The sequence below is a fragment of the Opisthocomus hoazin genome, chromosome 3, assembly GCF_030867145.1.
Source record: "Opisthocomus hoazin isolate bOpiHoa1 chromosome 3, bOpiHoa1.hap1, whole genome shotgun sequence".
NCBI classification, from domain to species: Eukaryota; Metazoa; Chordata; class Aves; order Opisthocomiformes; family Opisthocomidae; genus Opisthocomus; species Opisthocomus hoazin.
This window is the reverse complement of record NC_134416.1, coordinates 89,027,636-89,044,316: the sequence shown is the minus strand read 5'-3', so window position 1 is coordinate 89,044,316 and position 16,681 is coordinate 89,027,636. Positions and strand designations below refer to the sequence as shown.

The 16,681-nt window shown below is 47.7% G+C and overlaps 1 protein-coding gene across 2 annotated transcripts in view; it reads left to right on the top strand.

Annotated features, from left to right (window-relative positions):
- The first annotated feature begins 5,730 nt into the window (after positions 1–5,730).
- The window catches only part of DSP (desmoplakin), a 40,741-nt gene continuing 29,790 nt past the window's right edge, over positions 5,731–16,681 (top strand). For both annotated transcript variants that reach the window (XM_075416967.1, XM_075416966.1), the window contains exons 1-2: positions 5,731–6,226; positions 16,333–16,435. In XM_075416967.1, coding sequence (XP_075273082.1) covers positions 6,036–6,226; positions 16,333–16,435 — 294 coding nt within the window. In that variant the 5' untranslated portion in view covers positions 5,731–6,035. The remainder of the gene's footprint in view (positions 6,227–16,332; positions 16,436–16,681) is intronic.

The window sequence follows — 16,681 nt, the reverse complement described above, 5'->3', positions numbered from 1 at the left end:
TTTCCAATTCTACCAGGAGATAAATTGCCCTCTGTAGCCTTGGGGTTTTGGAGAACAAAATATTCCTCTAAGGATGACACCTCCACTCCCCAGCTGTGAGAAGCAGAGCTTCTGGCACAGTAAAGAACTGAATCTTTATCTTCCCTGGTTGTTATCAAAATAGTTGTGGTATGACCCACAAATTGAACATGAAATGACAGGTCTGCTTGCAAAAACTAATGCAAAGTGAGATAACTGGCATTCTTCTGTGTACATTAGATCCAATTCTCCATTGTACTCCACAGCCTGCAGCCATCTTACACTGTAAAAGTTCAGCATAGGGGAGATGTGCACGAAAACCTGTTTTAAAAGTCTCACACTTCTCCATGAAGTTGGTGAAGATACTAGGGACCTTTATAACCGCTCTGATCTGGTATTCCCTCTTACAAGTTACAAGGTATTTTTAATTATGGTGGTAACATTTTAATAGGGCTATTAGTGCCCGGGGCCAATGCCATAACCCAGTTATTTGGTGTGCTGGGATGACAAGTGTCTGTTACAATGTGCAACCTTGCTAATGGAAGATTCAGGTAATGAGGGGGAACCCTGTGTGCCTACAGGGCTGCTGCAGCAGCTCCCATTTGACCCTTCACTCCCATTTCCAAGAATGAAGGCACAAGCACAAGAAAGGGATGGGTGTCAATAAAATCATTGTGCTCCTTATCCCCTCGGGCTCACAGATACCTGGGTATAAATTAGAGCAGCCCCAGCGTGAAGCAAGTGTAAAGGTCCCTTGAGAGCTTCCACTGTCCCACTCCTCGCCTTGTACTGCTCGTGGCTCAGCTGCACTGTGGTATCTAACACCAATTGCCCAACTGTCTGAATAACAGGGGGGGAGATGCACCTTGCCAAAAGTTCATGGTTTATTAAAATAATCCATCCTCACAAATGAATGCATTTTGCATGCATGTCATGTGGCTGAAAACATTTTTGTCCCGCTGGTAAAGAATAGCTAGTCAGAAATGGCCTGGTATTGCCCTCAGTACTGCTAAGTATCTTTCCATGTGTTAACTTCTCACGCTCCAGCAAATGTCACCGGTTGCTGACGAAACAGAATTGTGAAGTGAGCTTTTAAAGGAACAGAAATAATGTGACATTAAATAATTGACTTTGTACTGTCACTGTCAGGGTGCTCTGCCTGCAGCAACATGAAATCAAGAGCTGTGTAGAAATGTTGTGAGCATGCTGTGTTGATCATGGTGGAACCATGGCAGGAAAAGTTTGTCACGTATTGGTCTGCTCCACCTGAAGCAAAACAGCGAGGCCTCCTGTAACTTTTTGTCCGAGCAGTCAGTCAGGTTTGACAGGGCTGACACATCCCTCACCACACCCTCTGTTTTCGCATGGCATAGAAGGAATTGTGCAGTCCTAAGATGCGTTACCTCCTGCTGAATTCAAAGACTTATTTTTTTTTTTAACCCTGCCAGAAACTGGTAACAAGATATGCCAAGGACTGTCTAAAAGGAGCACAGCGAGTGTTCAGGGACCTGGGAATGAGAGCTCTTGGCAGGCAGTCCAGGGGTTGGCTACAGACTCCCACTGAGCGCCTTGTGTCAGTCATTCCCCACCCTCCCCAACTCCACCAAACACCTGCTGGGGCATATCTACATTGTAAAATGGATTGTGCTGTGGGGCACTGTAAATCTGCCCATAATTAGGTACCAGCTGAGTGCATTTGAGATATATCTTCCCCATGACAGGCATATCTTTGAGTAAATTGTCTGAGCCCTCTTGCTTTGTTATTAATGACAATTCAGACCGTCTCTGCAGTCGCTATAGAGGTGTTGCTACTGGCACCAGCTGATGAGCCTCTCTTCCCATGCAGAGACGGGCTCAGACGGTGGACTCGGGATTGTTAGCTGAATTTTCTGGGGAAGAGTTCAGCCAGAGTGAAGTGAGGAAGTGGAAACTCCCAGGACTGACCTTCATGTTGCAATAAACACGGACTTTGTGAATGCTGCCACTCAGCCTACTCTATCGCTTCCCAGGCAGCCCTTGCACAGGAGTGGTGGTGCACAGCAATCACCTTACAAAGATGCGCTGCCAGATTCGTGGCTTGCACGTGCAGGCTTGTCCTTACTGCCCAGAACTGTAGGAGTGAGGAACACAGGAGTCACGTGCTGCTTTGCCTGGATGATTCAATCTCTGTTCGGAATACCAGACCTGATTTTTTGCAAGCTACAATAATGGAAATCTGTTACCAAGTCACACTCAGATTTGTGCTTTGAATGTCAGATGTCACTGGTTATCAATGTGTTTCAGCTTTTTAAAATTTATTTGGTTCTTCTCCATGCAAGGAGGACATTAAAGAGAGGATGTCATTAAATAAAACCAGAAGATGGCAGGTGAAATGAGAGGGGCTGTCAGCTACTGTTAAAAGTTGTTAATTAATAAGCCATTGAGGGCAATTTCAGCGTGCCCTTGGGAATTCAGTTCTTAAGATAAAATGTAGATGTCTCCTGGTATAGACAGGGACAAGTGCACCTCAGGTAGCATCTTGAATAATGAAAGACCCACTATCCAGCAGCCTAAGCCTAAAATAGAGCATTTGGGCAAACCATTTGGGGTTGGGAAGGAGCCTTTTATGAAACCTAAAGAGATAGGTTATGCCTAGCCCTTGTATTATGCATAAAAGAGCTTCCCTCTGTTTACTAGACCAGTGTTCAGCTGTAGCCCCTTTGCCTCTTTGGAACTGCTGTCTCCTACTATCCTTATGGTATCTGCAATTCCAAAGGAGGTGAGTTAGGGTACAGGGCTGCAGCACGGACCCTGGCTCGAGCTTGGTCTAAGGCGCCCAGAGGGAATAGTACACCTCCTTTAGACTGACTGGCTTAAAGAGTGTCTCCTAAGACCCAGACAGTTTTTATGGATCCATGTCTTAAGAGGCAGAACTCCACCTGCTGCTAAGGAAGATGAGCAAGAAACTCGAAATTACTGCATTTTATTCTTGCCTGCATGGAGTTTTCCTTGGGAGGAAATTGAGACTCTGCAGCTTGCAGAGTTTACTGGACATTTGCTCTCAAAAACTCTTTGAGGTCAAAGAAAGTCAAGGAACTTAGTATGTGGCCTTAGGTACATCAGGCCCAGGCCTTTCCAGAAGTAGTAGAGCAAGGTTTAAGCGAGATTGTCCAGTTATGACACTGATATTTTCCTGTAGTCAGTAGCATTTTAAGCAATACCCATGTGACTTGATCCTGCTTCATCCATGAGTCCATCTAGGGTAGCACCCAAGTAAATTTGACTGTTTCAGGAAATAAAAATATTTGTATTTAATTACTTTGTTTGTCCATGTATGAAAACAGTTCAGCTAGGAGCACTGAGCTGTTTTCAGTATCAGTTCAGTCTTACCCTCTCCTCTTCATTTCAGCGGGGCTAGTTGTGCAAGCAGGACCAGCAGAATCCACTTGCTGTTGAAGTACATTTTTGTACATATCCAGGTAACAGTGAGTCACGCAGGCCTCTGGGTGTACCACACAATGCTGTCTCCATCACAGATAATGGAGTGTCTCACCCACCTGGCACACCAGTCCACGCTGAAAGGTGGGGCTGATTGGAGGTGGTGCTACAACTCAACAAGAACCCCAAATCAGTGCAACACTTTTGGGTTTCTAAATACACATGCATATAAACGGACAGCTCTCAAAGGAACTTGCTGAAAAAGATGCTTTGTGTTCGTATGTCTAAATACAACTGTCTGGCTTGAGGCATCACCACTCAAAACATCTGACTTTTAGGTACGCTGGTGGCACTAACACAGTGAGCTATATTTATGTTTCAAAAAGTTTGGATGGAGTATCAAGGCAGAAAGTTCAAGTTTCCCTCATTCTGCATCTCCCTTCTATTCTACATCTGTTTTCTACCTTTTAACTTCCTTCTTTACAGCATTAATCCTATGTATTTGTTTTTCTTACTCATCCTGACTGCTTTTGTATTCCACTCCCTACTGACTTTGGAATGTGATGCCAAATCATCAAATTGTGCAGACATAATCTGTATTCAAAAAAGCACCCCAAATCCATGTATGTATTCACACATATGTATGTGTGTGTGTTTATACATATATATATATGCACTGATATATAATGATTCACGTTATATATAATACAGCATATATATTACAATACAGAAGTCGCCGTATGACTCCACAGATAATAGCCAACTTGCATTCTGCCTCTTTGCAGCGCTTCACACAGCTGCTCCGGGCGGTGCCGTCAGGATGCCTTTCGGGACCAAGCAACCCCACGTTTGCTTGGAGGAGCTCTTTTACGCCTCCACTACACTGTGCCCACCACCGCCGCCAGCAGTAGGGCAGGTTCTCACGTAGCCTGTACCCTGTTGCTCCTGCAGAGCTCCAGCAGTTCCAGCAGCGCTGAGAAGAATGGCTCTTCTTTGGTTTTCTCTTGAAGAGTTCAGAAAGTCTTGTCCTGCTGGTGTGTTTGTGTAGTTGTTATTTACTGTCCTGTGGCCTAACACTTGCATGTAAAATACCAGGAAAACGATTAGTGCAGGAAAGACAGAAAGTGGCCCAAGAATTTACAGATGGTGCAGGCTGCTGGTGGTCTCCCGCAAGTTTGAAAAACATACAGCACAGACATCGTCGCAGAGCATCAGGTGACTGATGCGGCCAGCTCCTGTACTGCACTTTGGGATGAAAGCCTCGGGGTTATTTCAGAAAAGCTTGGCAGGGCTGTTCACAGGTGGCTGCTGCTTCTGAAACTCTGGACACCTTCTCTTTGCCTTCTAACACCGCGGGCAAGCGGCCAGACCAGCTGGGGCCGTGCCACCAAGTGCAGCTAAGAAATTGTTCCCAATCAACCCCTGAGACTGACCCAAAGGCTGATAACGAAGGCACTGCTGGGCATCCCACAGCAAACGGCCTTTGCTGACACCCTGCACGCACACAACTGTATTGATTTTGTCTCTAGGAACTGGCTTTTTTTTTTTTTTGTTATCTAAGAGTAAAGCTTACTCTTAAAGTCAAGAAAAACTACGGGGAAAAGTCAGTTTCAACACCCGTTTCTGGATATCCTCTCTCTCTCGCTCGCACAGACACGGTCGGTGCACGACGCGATTCAAACACCGCACGCGCCGGGACACCGGTTTCAGGGAAATGAAAGGGGCTCGAGGCATCGACGGCCCTCCCGAACGTGGGACCCGCGGTGCCTCCCCGTCGATGAAAAACCCGTTTTCGGCCACTTTCTCCGCTCCCCGCCCCGAGCAGGCCGGCCCGGCATGGGGCAGAGGGCTGCCTCCCGCGGGCCCGATCCCTCCTCCACGGGAGCCCCTTGTTCGGGTGCCGGTTGCTCGCCCCTGCGACAGCCCGGGGGTGGAGGGGGGAGGTCGTTCCCGGGCTCCAGCCTCCGCTGGCGAGCGGCTCCCGGGGGCAGCCCACGCACGGGGGACGGGGGGAAACACCGGTGAGAGGCTGAGGGAGGACTGGCGGTGCCGGGGCGGCCAGCGGGGAGCGACACCGACACCGACACCGCCACCGCCGCGGGAAGGCCGGGCCGGGCCGGGCCCAGCGCGGCGGGGCGGGGGCCAGGGCCGCGGCGAACGCCGGGGCGGCCGCCGAGGAGGCGCGGAGGGCGCAGGCGAGGCGGAGGCTCCACGCCCAGGAGCGCCGCTTAAAACCGCCGCCGAAAGGTGTGGCTTCGCCTTTCCTCTGCCGCCGGGGACGGGACGGGACGGGACGGGACCGGACCGGACCGGACCGGACCGGACCTTCTCTTTTGCCGCCGCCGCCGCCGCCGCCAGCAGCAGCCTCCGCCGCCCGCCCGGCCCCGCACACGTCTGCCTTCCCCGTACCTGCGGGCCTCGCCGCTCCCCGGCGCCCGGCCCTTCGCGAGGGAGAGGCGGCAGCGCGGCGGGCCCTCCGACGGGTGGATGCCTTTCACCCCGTCGGGTCTGGCCCGGTCTTCCCTTCGCTCCCCGCCTCGGCCGGTCTCCCCGCGGGCGGCGGTCGCCCCCCCTCCACCCTCCCGCGCTCCCCCGCCGCCATGAGCATCAACGGCGGCTCTCACCCGCGGATCAACACCCTGGGCCGGATGGCGCGGGCCGAGTCCGGCACCGACCTGCGCTACGAGGTGAGCTCGCATGTGGCGGGCGGCGGCGGCGGCGGCACCCACACCCACAAGGCCTACTACTACCAGAAGACCTACGGGGGGGACTACGCCTCCGACGGATACGGGTAGGTGCGGGCCGGGCGGGGGGACCCCCACCCCCACGCTGGCGCCGCTCCCTCGGGCCCGCCGTCGGGGAGCTGCCATCAGCCTGCTCGCCGTGTGCTTCCGTAGCCGTGCTAGCGTGCAAGCCTCCATCTCAGAGGACTGACCTCCGAAAGGCTTTTAAACGCAATTAAAGGACTTTTTTAATGCAATTTTTTTTTTTTTTGCTGGTGGGGACTCTCTGCGAGGAGAGCGATGGGGTGAAAAGCCGAACGGCTGCCTCTGCGTCTCCCCGTCGTGCGCCGGGGTGTCAGCGGGTCTGTGCTGACCCGACAGGTCTCTAGTGACACAGGGCGAGTTGCGCTGAGGTAAATCGCCTTTATGCCTCAACGCGCCCAGGCCTGGCGCTCGCTGTCCTCCCCAGCAGCTGCGGAGCGAGGGCTATAAAACGATTTTAACCAGTGGGAGTTGTTCCGCTGCCCGTTTCCGCATTCGTTTCTGGCCCCGCAAGGCCCAGGAGCGTAAGGCCATGATCTTTCGTGCGGTGATCCCAGATATTTGGGAGCAAAGAGACAAGCGGCATCCCTGCCTGCTTCCCTCCCCTCTGCCTTCTTAACTTTCCGCTCGCCGTGTTGCTGCAAGCGCAGTGGAGGTGGTGCGGGCAGGGCACTGGCCGTGGATCCCGGTTTGGAGAACAGTTGCTTCCGTGGGTGCAGCTGTACCGGCAGTCTGCGCAGATCCGTCCCGGCAATGTAAGTGCTGTGGTCACGGAGACTTCTCCGTTAATCCCCTTGGCTGGGAGTTCGCAGGACTGAGGCTACGGGCGTTGAAGGAAACCGCTGGCATATGATAAGGCACCTATACAAAACCCTGCTGGTGATGGCTCTTTTTTACACGTGGAATGACTCTATTAAACTTTCGGCCTAATTATTGATGCCACCAACTTCGCAATTGATTTGGAAGCGCTGTTGTGTAATTTGTGTTAGTTTTGAAGCCCTATTTTTACAGAGAGTACATCGTGGTTAGATTGCAGAAGGATGAGAATTAAACATATATAGTAAATGAACAGCAGGTGAGAACAGGCAGGCTTTATGATATCAAGGAGACCTATAAATGGCTGTAGAGAATTAGGATTACCCTAGAGACCACGTAGAACTGTGTTTAGGTACGTCAGACCTGTTGCTAGAGGACCACTGAATGAAAGACAAAACTTGCATTGTACCTATTTTTTGTGTATTAATTTGCCCGGTTCTTAGTTTTAGTTTTTCCATTTACTTTTGGTTTGGTGTGTGCACAGGTAAGTCACTTACAATGAATTGCAGCTATAACATGTCTGCTTACTGTTATAATTTGAACAATTCAATACTTGACTATGGGAGAGTGCACATCCTAGGATTCCAAAATGCCGTCGCTGTGCTGCATTTGTGAGGATCTGTTTTGCTAGTGGTGCTCCACTGCAAATACCTTTACTGTTTGAGAGACAGACATGAAAAGTTAATGATAGAACATGCTATTTCCTGGCCGTTCTCTTTTTCCAGACTTTACTGTGGTGCAACTATATTGGATTCACTAGAGTGACTTCCCTGTTACTCCTGACTTTCAGTAGAGGAGAGATACGTCTCTTTAATTTAGCGTTCTTTGGGGTTTGCTACATATTTTAAGCCAGTGCATGGTTTGTTAGGCTCTTCTTTCTCTGGTATTCCCTGGTGGTGTAGCAAGAGTGGAAAGGACAGGCCTGATCAAGAGGTTAAAAACCTTCTGTCAACATCCTTTCATTTACTCTCTGTAATATAATATTCATATCTCCTTTTTCGGAAGGCATAGCTGGCAATGAGGTTGCAATAAAAGTTTCTGTTCTCTTTGTTGCAAGGCTTCTGCATGGAGCTAAAGTCTCCTGTTAATTAGGTCAAAATACATACAATGTGTATACAGTTGCATACATTTTTTTTGTATGTGAACAGATCTGACCATTCAAAACAATTTAAATAATTGTTTGCAAAACTGTATACATGTTTGAACCTTACTGAGTTGCACAGGGTTATTTTTAATCAGTGCTAATTTGATTTAAAATGTCCTCCACAATACAAAATGAGGGTTTTGTTGACAGTTAATGCAGAAAAGCAATAATGCCCAATTTTGCACATGCACTGTGTGCAGAAAATCCACGAAATGCTGTGCGTGTTGTGCTTGCAGGATCAGGGCCATCATCTATGGGATTGGTTTTAATAACTGCATTCAGCCTGACATCTTCAGTGCCAAAGTATAATGGTGGTTACTGAACTTATCAAACTGAGGCTTCTTTTTCCAGTGGGGAAGATTACCTAATTTTAAATGCAGTAGCATTCAGCTTAGGGTCCAGTCTTGTAAGTTTTGGGGCGTACTCTGCCAAACAAGTCTGTGCTGAGTATTACATTACTCACAGAGCAATACAAGACGCTCCCTACCCTTGGGGCTCAGCAAGGTGCTTTTACAACATTCCCGGTTTCTTCTGGCTTGGGAACTCAGGATGAGTTTGGCCGGAGTACAGATACTCAGCTTGACAGTGAGTCACACACTCCTAAACTGCCGATTCATCAGTCAAATATTTATCAGTGTCTTTGCTACGGAGAGATAAAATCTGATACACTGCAAGAGAAGGAAAGAAGGCAGCAAGTTGTGCAGTTTTACTTGTCACTGCTGAGATCAGGGAAGAAAATAGCCTAGGATTCATGGTCACTGTGTGATATGTTGCTCCGAAAAGAAATTAGTTTATGCAGTTTTGCATAAGGGTTAACGTAACTTCTGTGCTTGAAGTTAGAAAAAGAGTTAGAGATTCACATCCCGTGCCCTGACATTACTTCCAGGAACTCACAGACAAGGCAAACTTGGAGAAAACAGATTCAAAATTGCGTTTTTGCCCTTCCCGCCAGGCTGGTAGGGGTTTGCACTGTCTGGGCCGAGCTGAGTCGTGGTGGGGCTGTTGTGGTAATGTCGCCTTTGAACTCCACTGGCCCGTGACAAACAAAAATGCAGGCAGATGGAGAGGCAGGAGTGTGTCTGAATTGCTGCCGAATACCTTCCACGCCGGCAGAGCCTGTGCTGTGCTCCAGCTCGCCAAGAAATGGGTCTTGGCAGCAGCTGGTGACGCTGCCATGCCACGAGAAGAAAGCCAGATTGTACCTCTCCCAGCTCTCCTCTTCATTGATACGTGCGTTTCAAGCTGGGTACCTCTGCAGGCCTGAAAGCCTCTGTCAGGCGAGGGGTTTGCCAGCATCCGAGTGGCTGCTTGCCGGTGGAGATATGTCTCTGTGGTCCAGGCTGGACCCTGCATTCGGCACCTCCCTCTCCCAGAGCTGGAGGTGGGAGAGGCAGCATGCCTGCAGCCCACCGCATCGGGCAGGCATGGCCTTTAGAAACGATGCCCTTGCTCCTGGTGGCTAATACCGGTGGGAAAAAGTGGGAGGATTTTCTGCGAATAGGTGTGGCAGGATCCCTTGTGAAACCCTGCTTGCTTGGAAGGCGCTTGGCCTCCGGGGTCTGAAGATTTCACCAGTGACTCTCAAATTTCTGCACCTTTCTAAAGGTGTTTATTTAGGTCCCAGTCGTGCAAGATGCAGGCATCTTTTAAGGTTTCTGTGCCTTAGTCTATGTGTGCACTTGGCGGATGGGACTGGTTTGGCGAGGCCACGGTGTGCCAAAACTGATCCCAGTTAGAGCAGAGATGTATCGGGAGAACCCAGTTAGGAAACTCTCGTTGATTTCTGACAGTTGCATTCACCTTCTTTGAGGAGGGCAGGGGAGGGAAGCTGCTTTACAGTATTTTAATTTCTGGCTGCATTCTTCTGGACATAGCGATTCAGCCCTGTTGGCCAGCGTATGCCTGTGGGTTTCCAGGGGCACACACACCCAGCTGGCAGGCGGTGGCGGATGGGTGGTGGCTTAGTCCCGCGGTGTGTGCAGGCTGGGTGCTTCGGAATGGAGGTTCCAGGTCAGGTTTTTCTACTGACTCGCCTACCCTGGGCATACCAGGTAATCCCTTGATGAATCTATTGCTTGTTCAAACAAGTTTAGGGGGGGAGAGTAGAAAAAATGCTGTTGTTTTCCTCTCATTGTTGAGTTATGGGAGTCTCTCGGTACTTTGGATCTGCAAAAAGACCTCTTTTAAAGCTTCCCTTACTTTTTGAATGAAAAAAAAAACACTTTGAATTTTCAAAAGGCTAAATGTTTTGTGGAGCAAACAGAAAATTTAACAAGGATTATTCTAATTTGGTTTAAATCAGATCTTTGGGCCAAGAGTGTCCGTTTGTGCTTCCAAAGCTTTAAGGAGCTATGGAGCTGCTGGAAGTCTCCACAGAGCTGCTGGATGTGCTTCTGCCTGTCTCCTTCACCCTGCTACTCCAGACACTCATTGCTCGCCGGACACACAGCAGCCTCTTGGTGCGTGCTAACGAAGGCAGAAACCATAGCAGCCTCCACATTGCAGGTGTTTATGCTGAGGGTCCGCAGGTCTTCAGCAGCAGGAGGCAAATGAGAAAGCAGAAGGTAGCTGGCTTTAGTCCTTACCCCTCACCCCTAGGGTTCTGCAGTAATGATGGCTCGGTTGGGCCTGTAAGGGTGCAAGCTGAGTGTTTACAGAGGATATATCATTTATTTAAAATGTATCACTTAGGAAATCTTGCAACTGCTGGAATAAGTCAATGGCAGCAGTAGTCAGCCCTGCTGTGATCCAGGGACGCGGGCACAGGTAGGTTTGCCATGTCTGTCTCAGCTCTCGTAACTCATCGCATGGCCTCGGGAGCATTTCTCAGTGTTGCTTATGAAGAGCAGGAGTAGTTATTTCTTGTTTCTGTAGAGATGGAGGTCCCGTGAAGATCACCAGTAGTGCTTAGCAGTGAAGTGCAATCCTTGTTCAGAAATTGAGGATTCAGCAGTAAAGTAACAGCTGGGTTTAGCGCGGGTGGGGTCTGTTGCAGCAGGGAGATGTTGTCTGAGCTACCATCCTGCCCAAAGCCCGGTGGCAGCAGGGTCTGGGCTGTCCTCTCATTTCTGTGGCGGAGCAAGAATGCAGTGTAGTGAGGGAGCAACATGTTCTGCCTTGGCATGCAGCAGGTGGGATGTGTTCTCTGCCAAATGAGGACAATGTGAAGATGCTGGGTTCTTCTGGCAGTAGAGAGATACATGGCTACATTTTAGGATCCCAGATAAAAGTGATCCTTCTGTATTTTGAAGTATTGTCATAATTTTAAAACAAAGATACTGCCCGCCTTTGTTTTCCTTTGTGCCTTTAATAATTAAGGACTATTAAAATGAAGTCATTTTAATAAAGAACTCACCTTAATAGCATCTTTTCGAAATTCATGAGTTGCCTTCAAAATAAGTGTCGTGGTCTAAAATTTTAATTTGTAGGGACAATTAGGTGGTTAAGGTCTGAAGCAGTCCAGGCTGTTTCACTCAGAGCTGTTCTGCAGGGTTTACAAAACCAAAGCAGTACAGCAAATAGTCAGATTATTGCAAACGTGTGTATATATTAGTAGGAGTACCTGCACCCTCATTTTACAAGTCCCGCTAAAAGACCAAGCTGCAGTTCTTTCCCCTTCTGCTGGAATGGTTGAAAGTGTACGCTGTGTTTGCAGGGGTGCAGTAAAAGAAGTGAAAAACCTGTCCATATTTTCACTGTGTGTTGTGCCTAGTGTTTGGTGCAGCAGGAGCCTATTCACAGATTTCAGTTGTAGATGCTGCCAAAGTTAAAATCAAATCAAACTGTCATCATAGCAGCCGTAGTTGTCACAATGGTCATAGAATCACAGAAAGTTTTGGGTCGGAAGGGACCCCTAGACGTCATCTAGTCCAACCCCCCCGCAGCGAGCAGGGACACCGCTAACTAGATCAGGTTGCTCAGAGCCCTGTCCAGCCTGGTCTTGAATGTTTCCAGGGATGGGGCCTCCACTACATCTCTGGGCAACCCGTGCTGGTGTTTCACCACCCTCATTGTAAAGAATTTCTTCCTTATATCCAGCCTAAACCTACCCTGTTTTAGTTTAAAACCATTACCCCTCGTCCTGTCACTGCTGTCTCTACTAAAATGGTCAAACATTACTTTAAATTCATTCAGTTTCAAGTAAACAAAATCAGATGAAGGGAGACATTGACAAAATACCATCTATAGTAATGCGCTTGATCTGTGTCCTGTGAGGATTCTTGGGGTCCTACATCCTCCTGAGGGGCACATACATATTTCTATGTAGGATCAAGGTTACATGGTTGTGCTTTGAAGATCCAGCTTCATTCTTGCCTCCACATTATGATGCCATCGCACATTCAGGGATTAGGGTTTCTCTCGGTTTCTTTGGTCCAGTGTTTTTTGTGTTGGATTTGGTTTTCCTTTGGCTGGCTGTTTTCTGCTGCCTCAAGGCTGAATGTCTGCTTACTCTGCACTGGGGTTTCTGCTTTGATCTAGTCATTCCCATTAAAGGCCTGTTGGCTTCAATAAGAGGAAGATTCTACTGAGAACCTTTGAAACTGCTCATGAAATATGGTTCTGTCACATGGGTGAACAGTATTGAAGATGTGTCCATGTGAGATTGTGCAAGTGCCATCTGATGTATCAACCAATATATCTTGAGGTATTGTCTTGCTAAGTGTTTTTATTTTTATGTTCAGAGGCTGATTTGTGCCCTTCTTGAGTGTATTTGTACAGCTAAATCCTCTTCAGATTTGAAGTCTGTGAGTCCTGTTGACTTGGTGGAGCTATGGCATCAAACATCAGCTCCTCTAACTGGCATTTGCTGTCACTGGGTATGCCCCGCAACTCTGTGTAGCTCTATTTGGTCGGCAGTCAGATTTAAAAGCCATTAGCTCGCCGTGTGTCATGAGCTGCCTTTAACAGGCATTTTCACCCATTTCACCCATTATCCTAGTATTTTGACTAGCAAAACAGTTGTTTAACAACAAAACTGACATCTGAGATGTTAAAAGCAGCATCGATCAAATACTTTCTGGTTTCTGTTTGTATTGCTCCAGCTTGTGCCCTTATTTTGGTTATGTCTTTATCTGCTAGATTGGAGACCCTTAAATGCTTGTTGCTTTCTTGTTGTGAAGGTCCCCATGAACCATAAACAACTAACTTGTAGATCATTGTATGAAGATCTAAATAAGGTGCACTTAAGCCTCTCACTTCAAGGCATCTGCTCCTGCCTTTGAAACAGTTTTGTGCATCTACATTAAACCATCTTCAGTTTTCCACCTTTTTTATTCTTTGGACAATAATTCTGGATGTAGTATTCAAACATCATTGGGACAAACACAAAGTACTTGTAATTCTACTTCTTCTGTCTTTTAGATTTTTTTTTTATTTACTTGAAAATATTTTTTCTTCACAATTTCTTAGGCATTAACTATGACAGCTGTTATTTAGATCTCCTCTCAGTGCCTTTGAGGTCGGTGAAGTTACACTGAAGGCAGTGGAGATATACCAATTTATTATAGTACAAGTCTGGTCACCATCTGTAGTTCTTTTGGCTTTAATGGATATCTGGCATTTACAGCTGTTAGGAGAAGACTGAAGAAGTGACTGAAGAAAAAGTACTCTTCTGATGTTCTAAAAAGAGAAAACTGCTTGGAGGGTTCCTCTGCTTTATTGTGTTTCATGCATGAGAATAATTGTGAGTATGATTAAATGTAAATTTTAGATGCAGTCAGATACTTCTAGATCTGAACACAACAGCGATGCCTAAGGAGGAGGAATGATTTAGACAAGGAAGCTGATGGGAAGTCTGGCACAAGATCAGACCCGTGTGTTATTTTTCACAATTGTTTTCTTTTAGCTGTTTCCAGGATATACAGGGGTGCATAGCACAGTGGGATACAGCATTTGTGCAGCCAAAGGGTCATGGTGCAAGCCAGGAGTTGCATGTGTACAGCTTGTTTTAAGTCACCCAGTGATTCTCCAGTCCTGTCTCTGTGTCTCATGTGAACCTCATGAGGTTCCACAAGGCCAGGTGCAAGGTCAGGTGCAAGGTCCTGCATCTGGATCAGGGCAGCCCCTGGTACCAATACAGGCTGGGGGCTGAAGGGATTGAGAGCAGCCCTGCCAAGAAGGACTTGGGGGTACTGGTGGATGAAAAGCTGGACGTGAACCATCAACATGTACTCATAGCCCAGAAGGCCAACCGTATCCTGGGCTGCATCAAAAGCAGCATGGCGAGCAGGTCAAGGGAGGTGATTCTGCCCCTCTGCCCACTCTGGTGAGACCCCACCTGGAGTCCTGTGTCAAGCTCTGGAGCTCTCAGCACAGGAAAGACATGGACCTGCTGGGGCGGGTCAAGAGGAGGGACACAAAAATAATCAGAGGGCTGGAACACTTCTCCTGTGAGGAAGGCTGAGAGAGTTGGGCTTGTTCAGCCTGGAGAAGAGAAGACTGTGGGGACACCTGATTGCAGCCTTTCAGTACTTAAGTTTGTCCCCATCTTTTTTTAAAGTGCCCTTTTTTAGCAGGGCCTGTTGCAATAGGACAAGGGGTAATGATTTTAAACTAAAAGAAGGTAGAAGTAGACTGGATATAAGGAAGAAATTTTTTGCAATGAGGGTGGTGAGGCACTGGAACGGGTTGCCCAGGGAAGCTGTGGATGCCTTATCCCTGGAAGTGTTCAAGGTGAGGTTGGACGGGGCTCTGAGCAACCTGGTCAAGTTGAAGATGTCCCTGCTCACTGCAGAGGGGTTGGACTAGATGACGTTTAAAGGTCCCTTCCAACCCAAACTATGATTCTATGATTCTACTCCCTGGTGTTTGGGGAAGCTGGTGAAAAGTTACTCAAACTTCAAAAAGAGCTGATAGGAGAATGGCAGGCTGCTGAAGCAGCAACCGCACACACTGCAGAAGAACTCTTAAAAATATACCGTTGAACGTTTCTCACCACTGCAGTGATTTTTCCTGAAGACATCTCTGCCGAGTATTTTACATTGTCACCATTCCTTTTGTGAAGGAAGGTCAGAGTCTGTTGAAGTCAGTGGAAAGATTTCCATTGAATCCAGATGACTTGCTGGCTTTGAGCTGGACAGGTTTGCACCGATAGTCTTTTTGATGTTAGCGTTGTTTGGAAGGTTTGGGCCTTCAGTGATTTGTAATGGAAAAGATTACCTACTGTGAGCACAGGACTTAGAAAACTAGGCAAGGCTTGGAAAAGTCTCAGTTTCTTATCGTCTCTTAATAGTGGTTTATTTTAGTTTTGCTGGCAACTGCTTTGGTTTGGAAGCTGCCTGGACTTGCTTGGGAGCTCTGATTCCATCAGCAAGGAATGGTTCCTTGCTTGAAGCACCTCACCCACGTTTGACTAGCAGCGGCTCGCTTTGGTGGCTGAATCCCAAATGCTGGAAAAGCAACCTCCTGGTGGTATGGATGCAGTAGATTATGTGCAAGAGTAGCGACCCCATTATCTATCTTGGCTTTTTCCCCCACTAGTGTTTTAGGTTCTGGATTTTTACTTGGAACCCCCAAACTCCCACTTTATTTATTTGTAGGAAAGCATGTCCTCTAACTCCAAGCCCTACATCTGTTTTTGTAGTAGCTTGTGCCTCTTGCAATTCCTTCTCCAGATGCTGCACTAGCCTCATGCATTTCTGCTGATAAAAGGGCCCTTCGTACACTTGTATGGACTTGTGTGCTCATGCTTTGGTATTGCAGAGGATCCTGCTTTCCTTTTATGCTCTGACTTTCAGTGGCTGGTGTGATAACATGTACGATGACATCATGCAAAGGCTATGTTCTAATGTATTGACTTTAACGTGTGAATAATTCGTTCTCACTGTAATACTGCCGAAGTTTTGTCTATCAAAGCTACAAATACCTGTACCAGGTGAAAAACTTTCTTCTTTATGGCATGCTGGTTTCCACCTTCTGCTCTATCCTGTGGTGGTCAGTCCACGCCTGCTGTTACAGAATTATAAAGTGGCTCTGCCATCATGGAATCGGCATTAAAACTCGACAGTGCAGTTATGCAGGATGGCCAGATAAAGCATGTGTGTCACTGTGAAGCTAAATGAGATGGATTATTCCATGTAACTTCCCTTAGATGTTCCGAATTTGTGTTTCTCATGTCTCTTCAAAATGTGCGATTACTCTGTACTTAGTTCATCTTCTTCTCCCCCCCAACAGTCAGAATGGGACCTGTACAGTGTCCAGGCGCCAGAACACCATCCAGGAGCTTTTGCAAAACTGTTCGGATTGCCTGATGCGAGCTGAGCTCATAGTACAACCCGTGAGTGCTTCTTGTTCTTCTTATCAAAAGTGATCATGAATATTACAGGGAATGAATGCTGTCTTGTTATCTGGACTCACAGGCTCTCCTTCTTCATCTCCTTCCTCCCCTTTCAGCTGTTTGTGTGAGGCAACTGGGTGTGGAATAGCACACCTCCTTCCTGGGTCTCTCTCTTCCGTCTGCACTCAGTGTTCAGTAAAACTGATTGAAAGACATCCAATTAAGAAAAGGGGGACTTCTTGATTT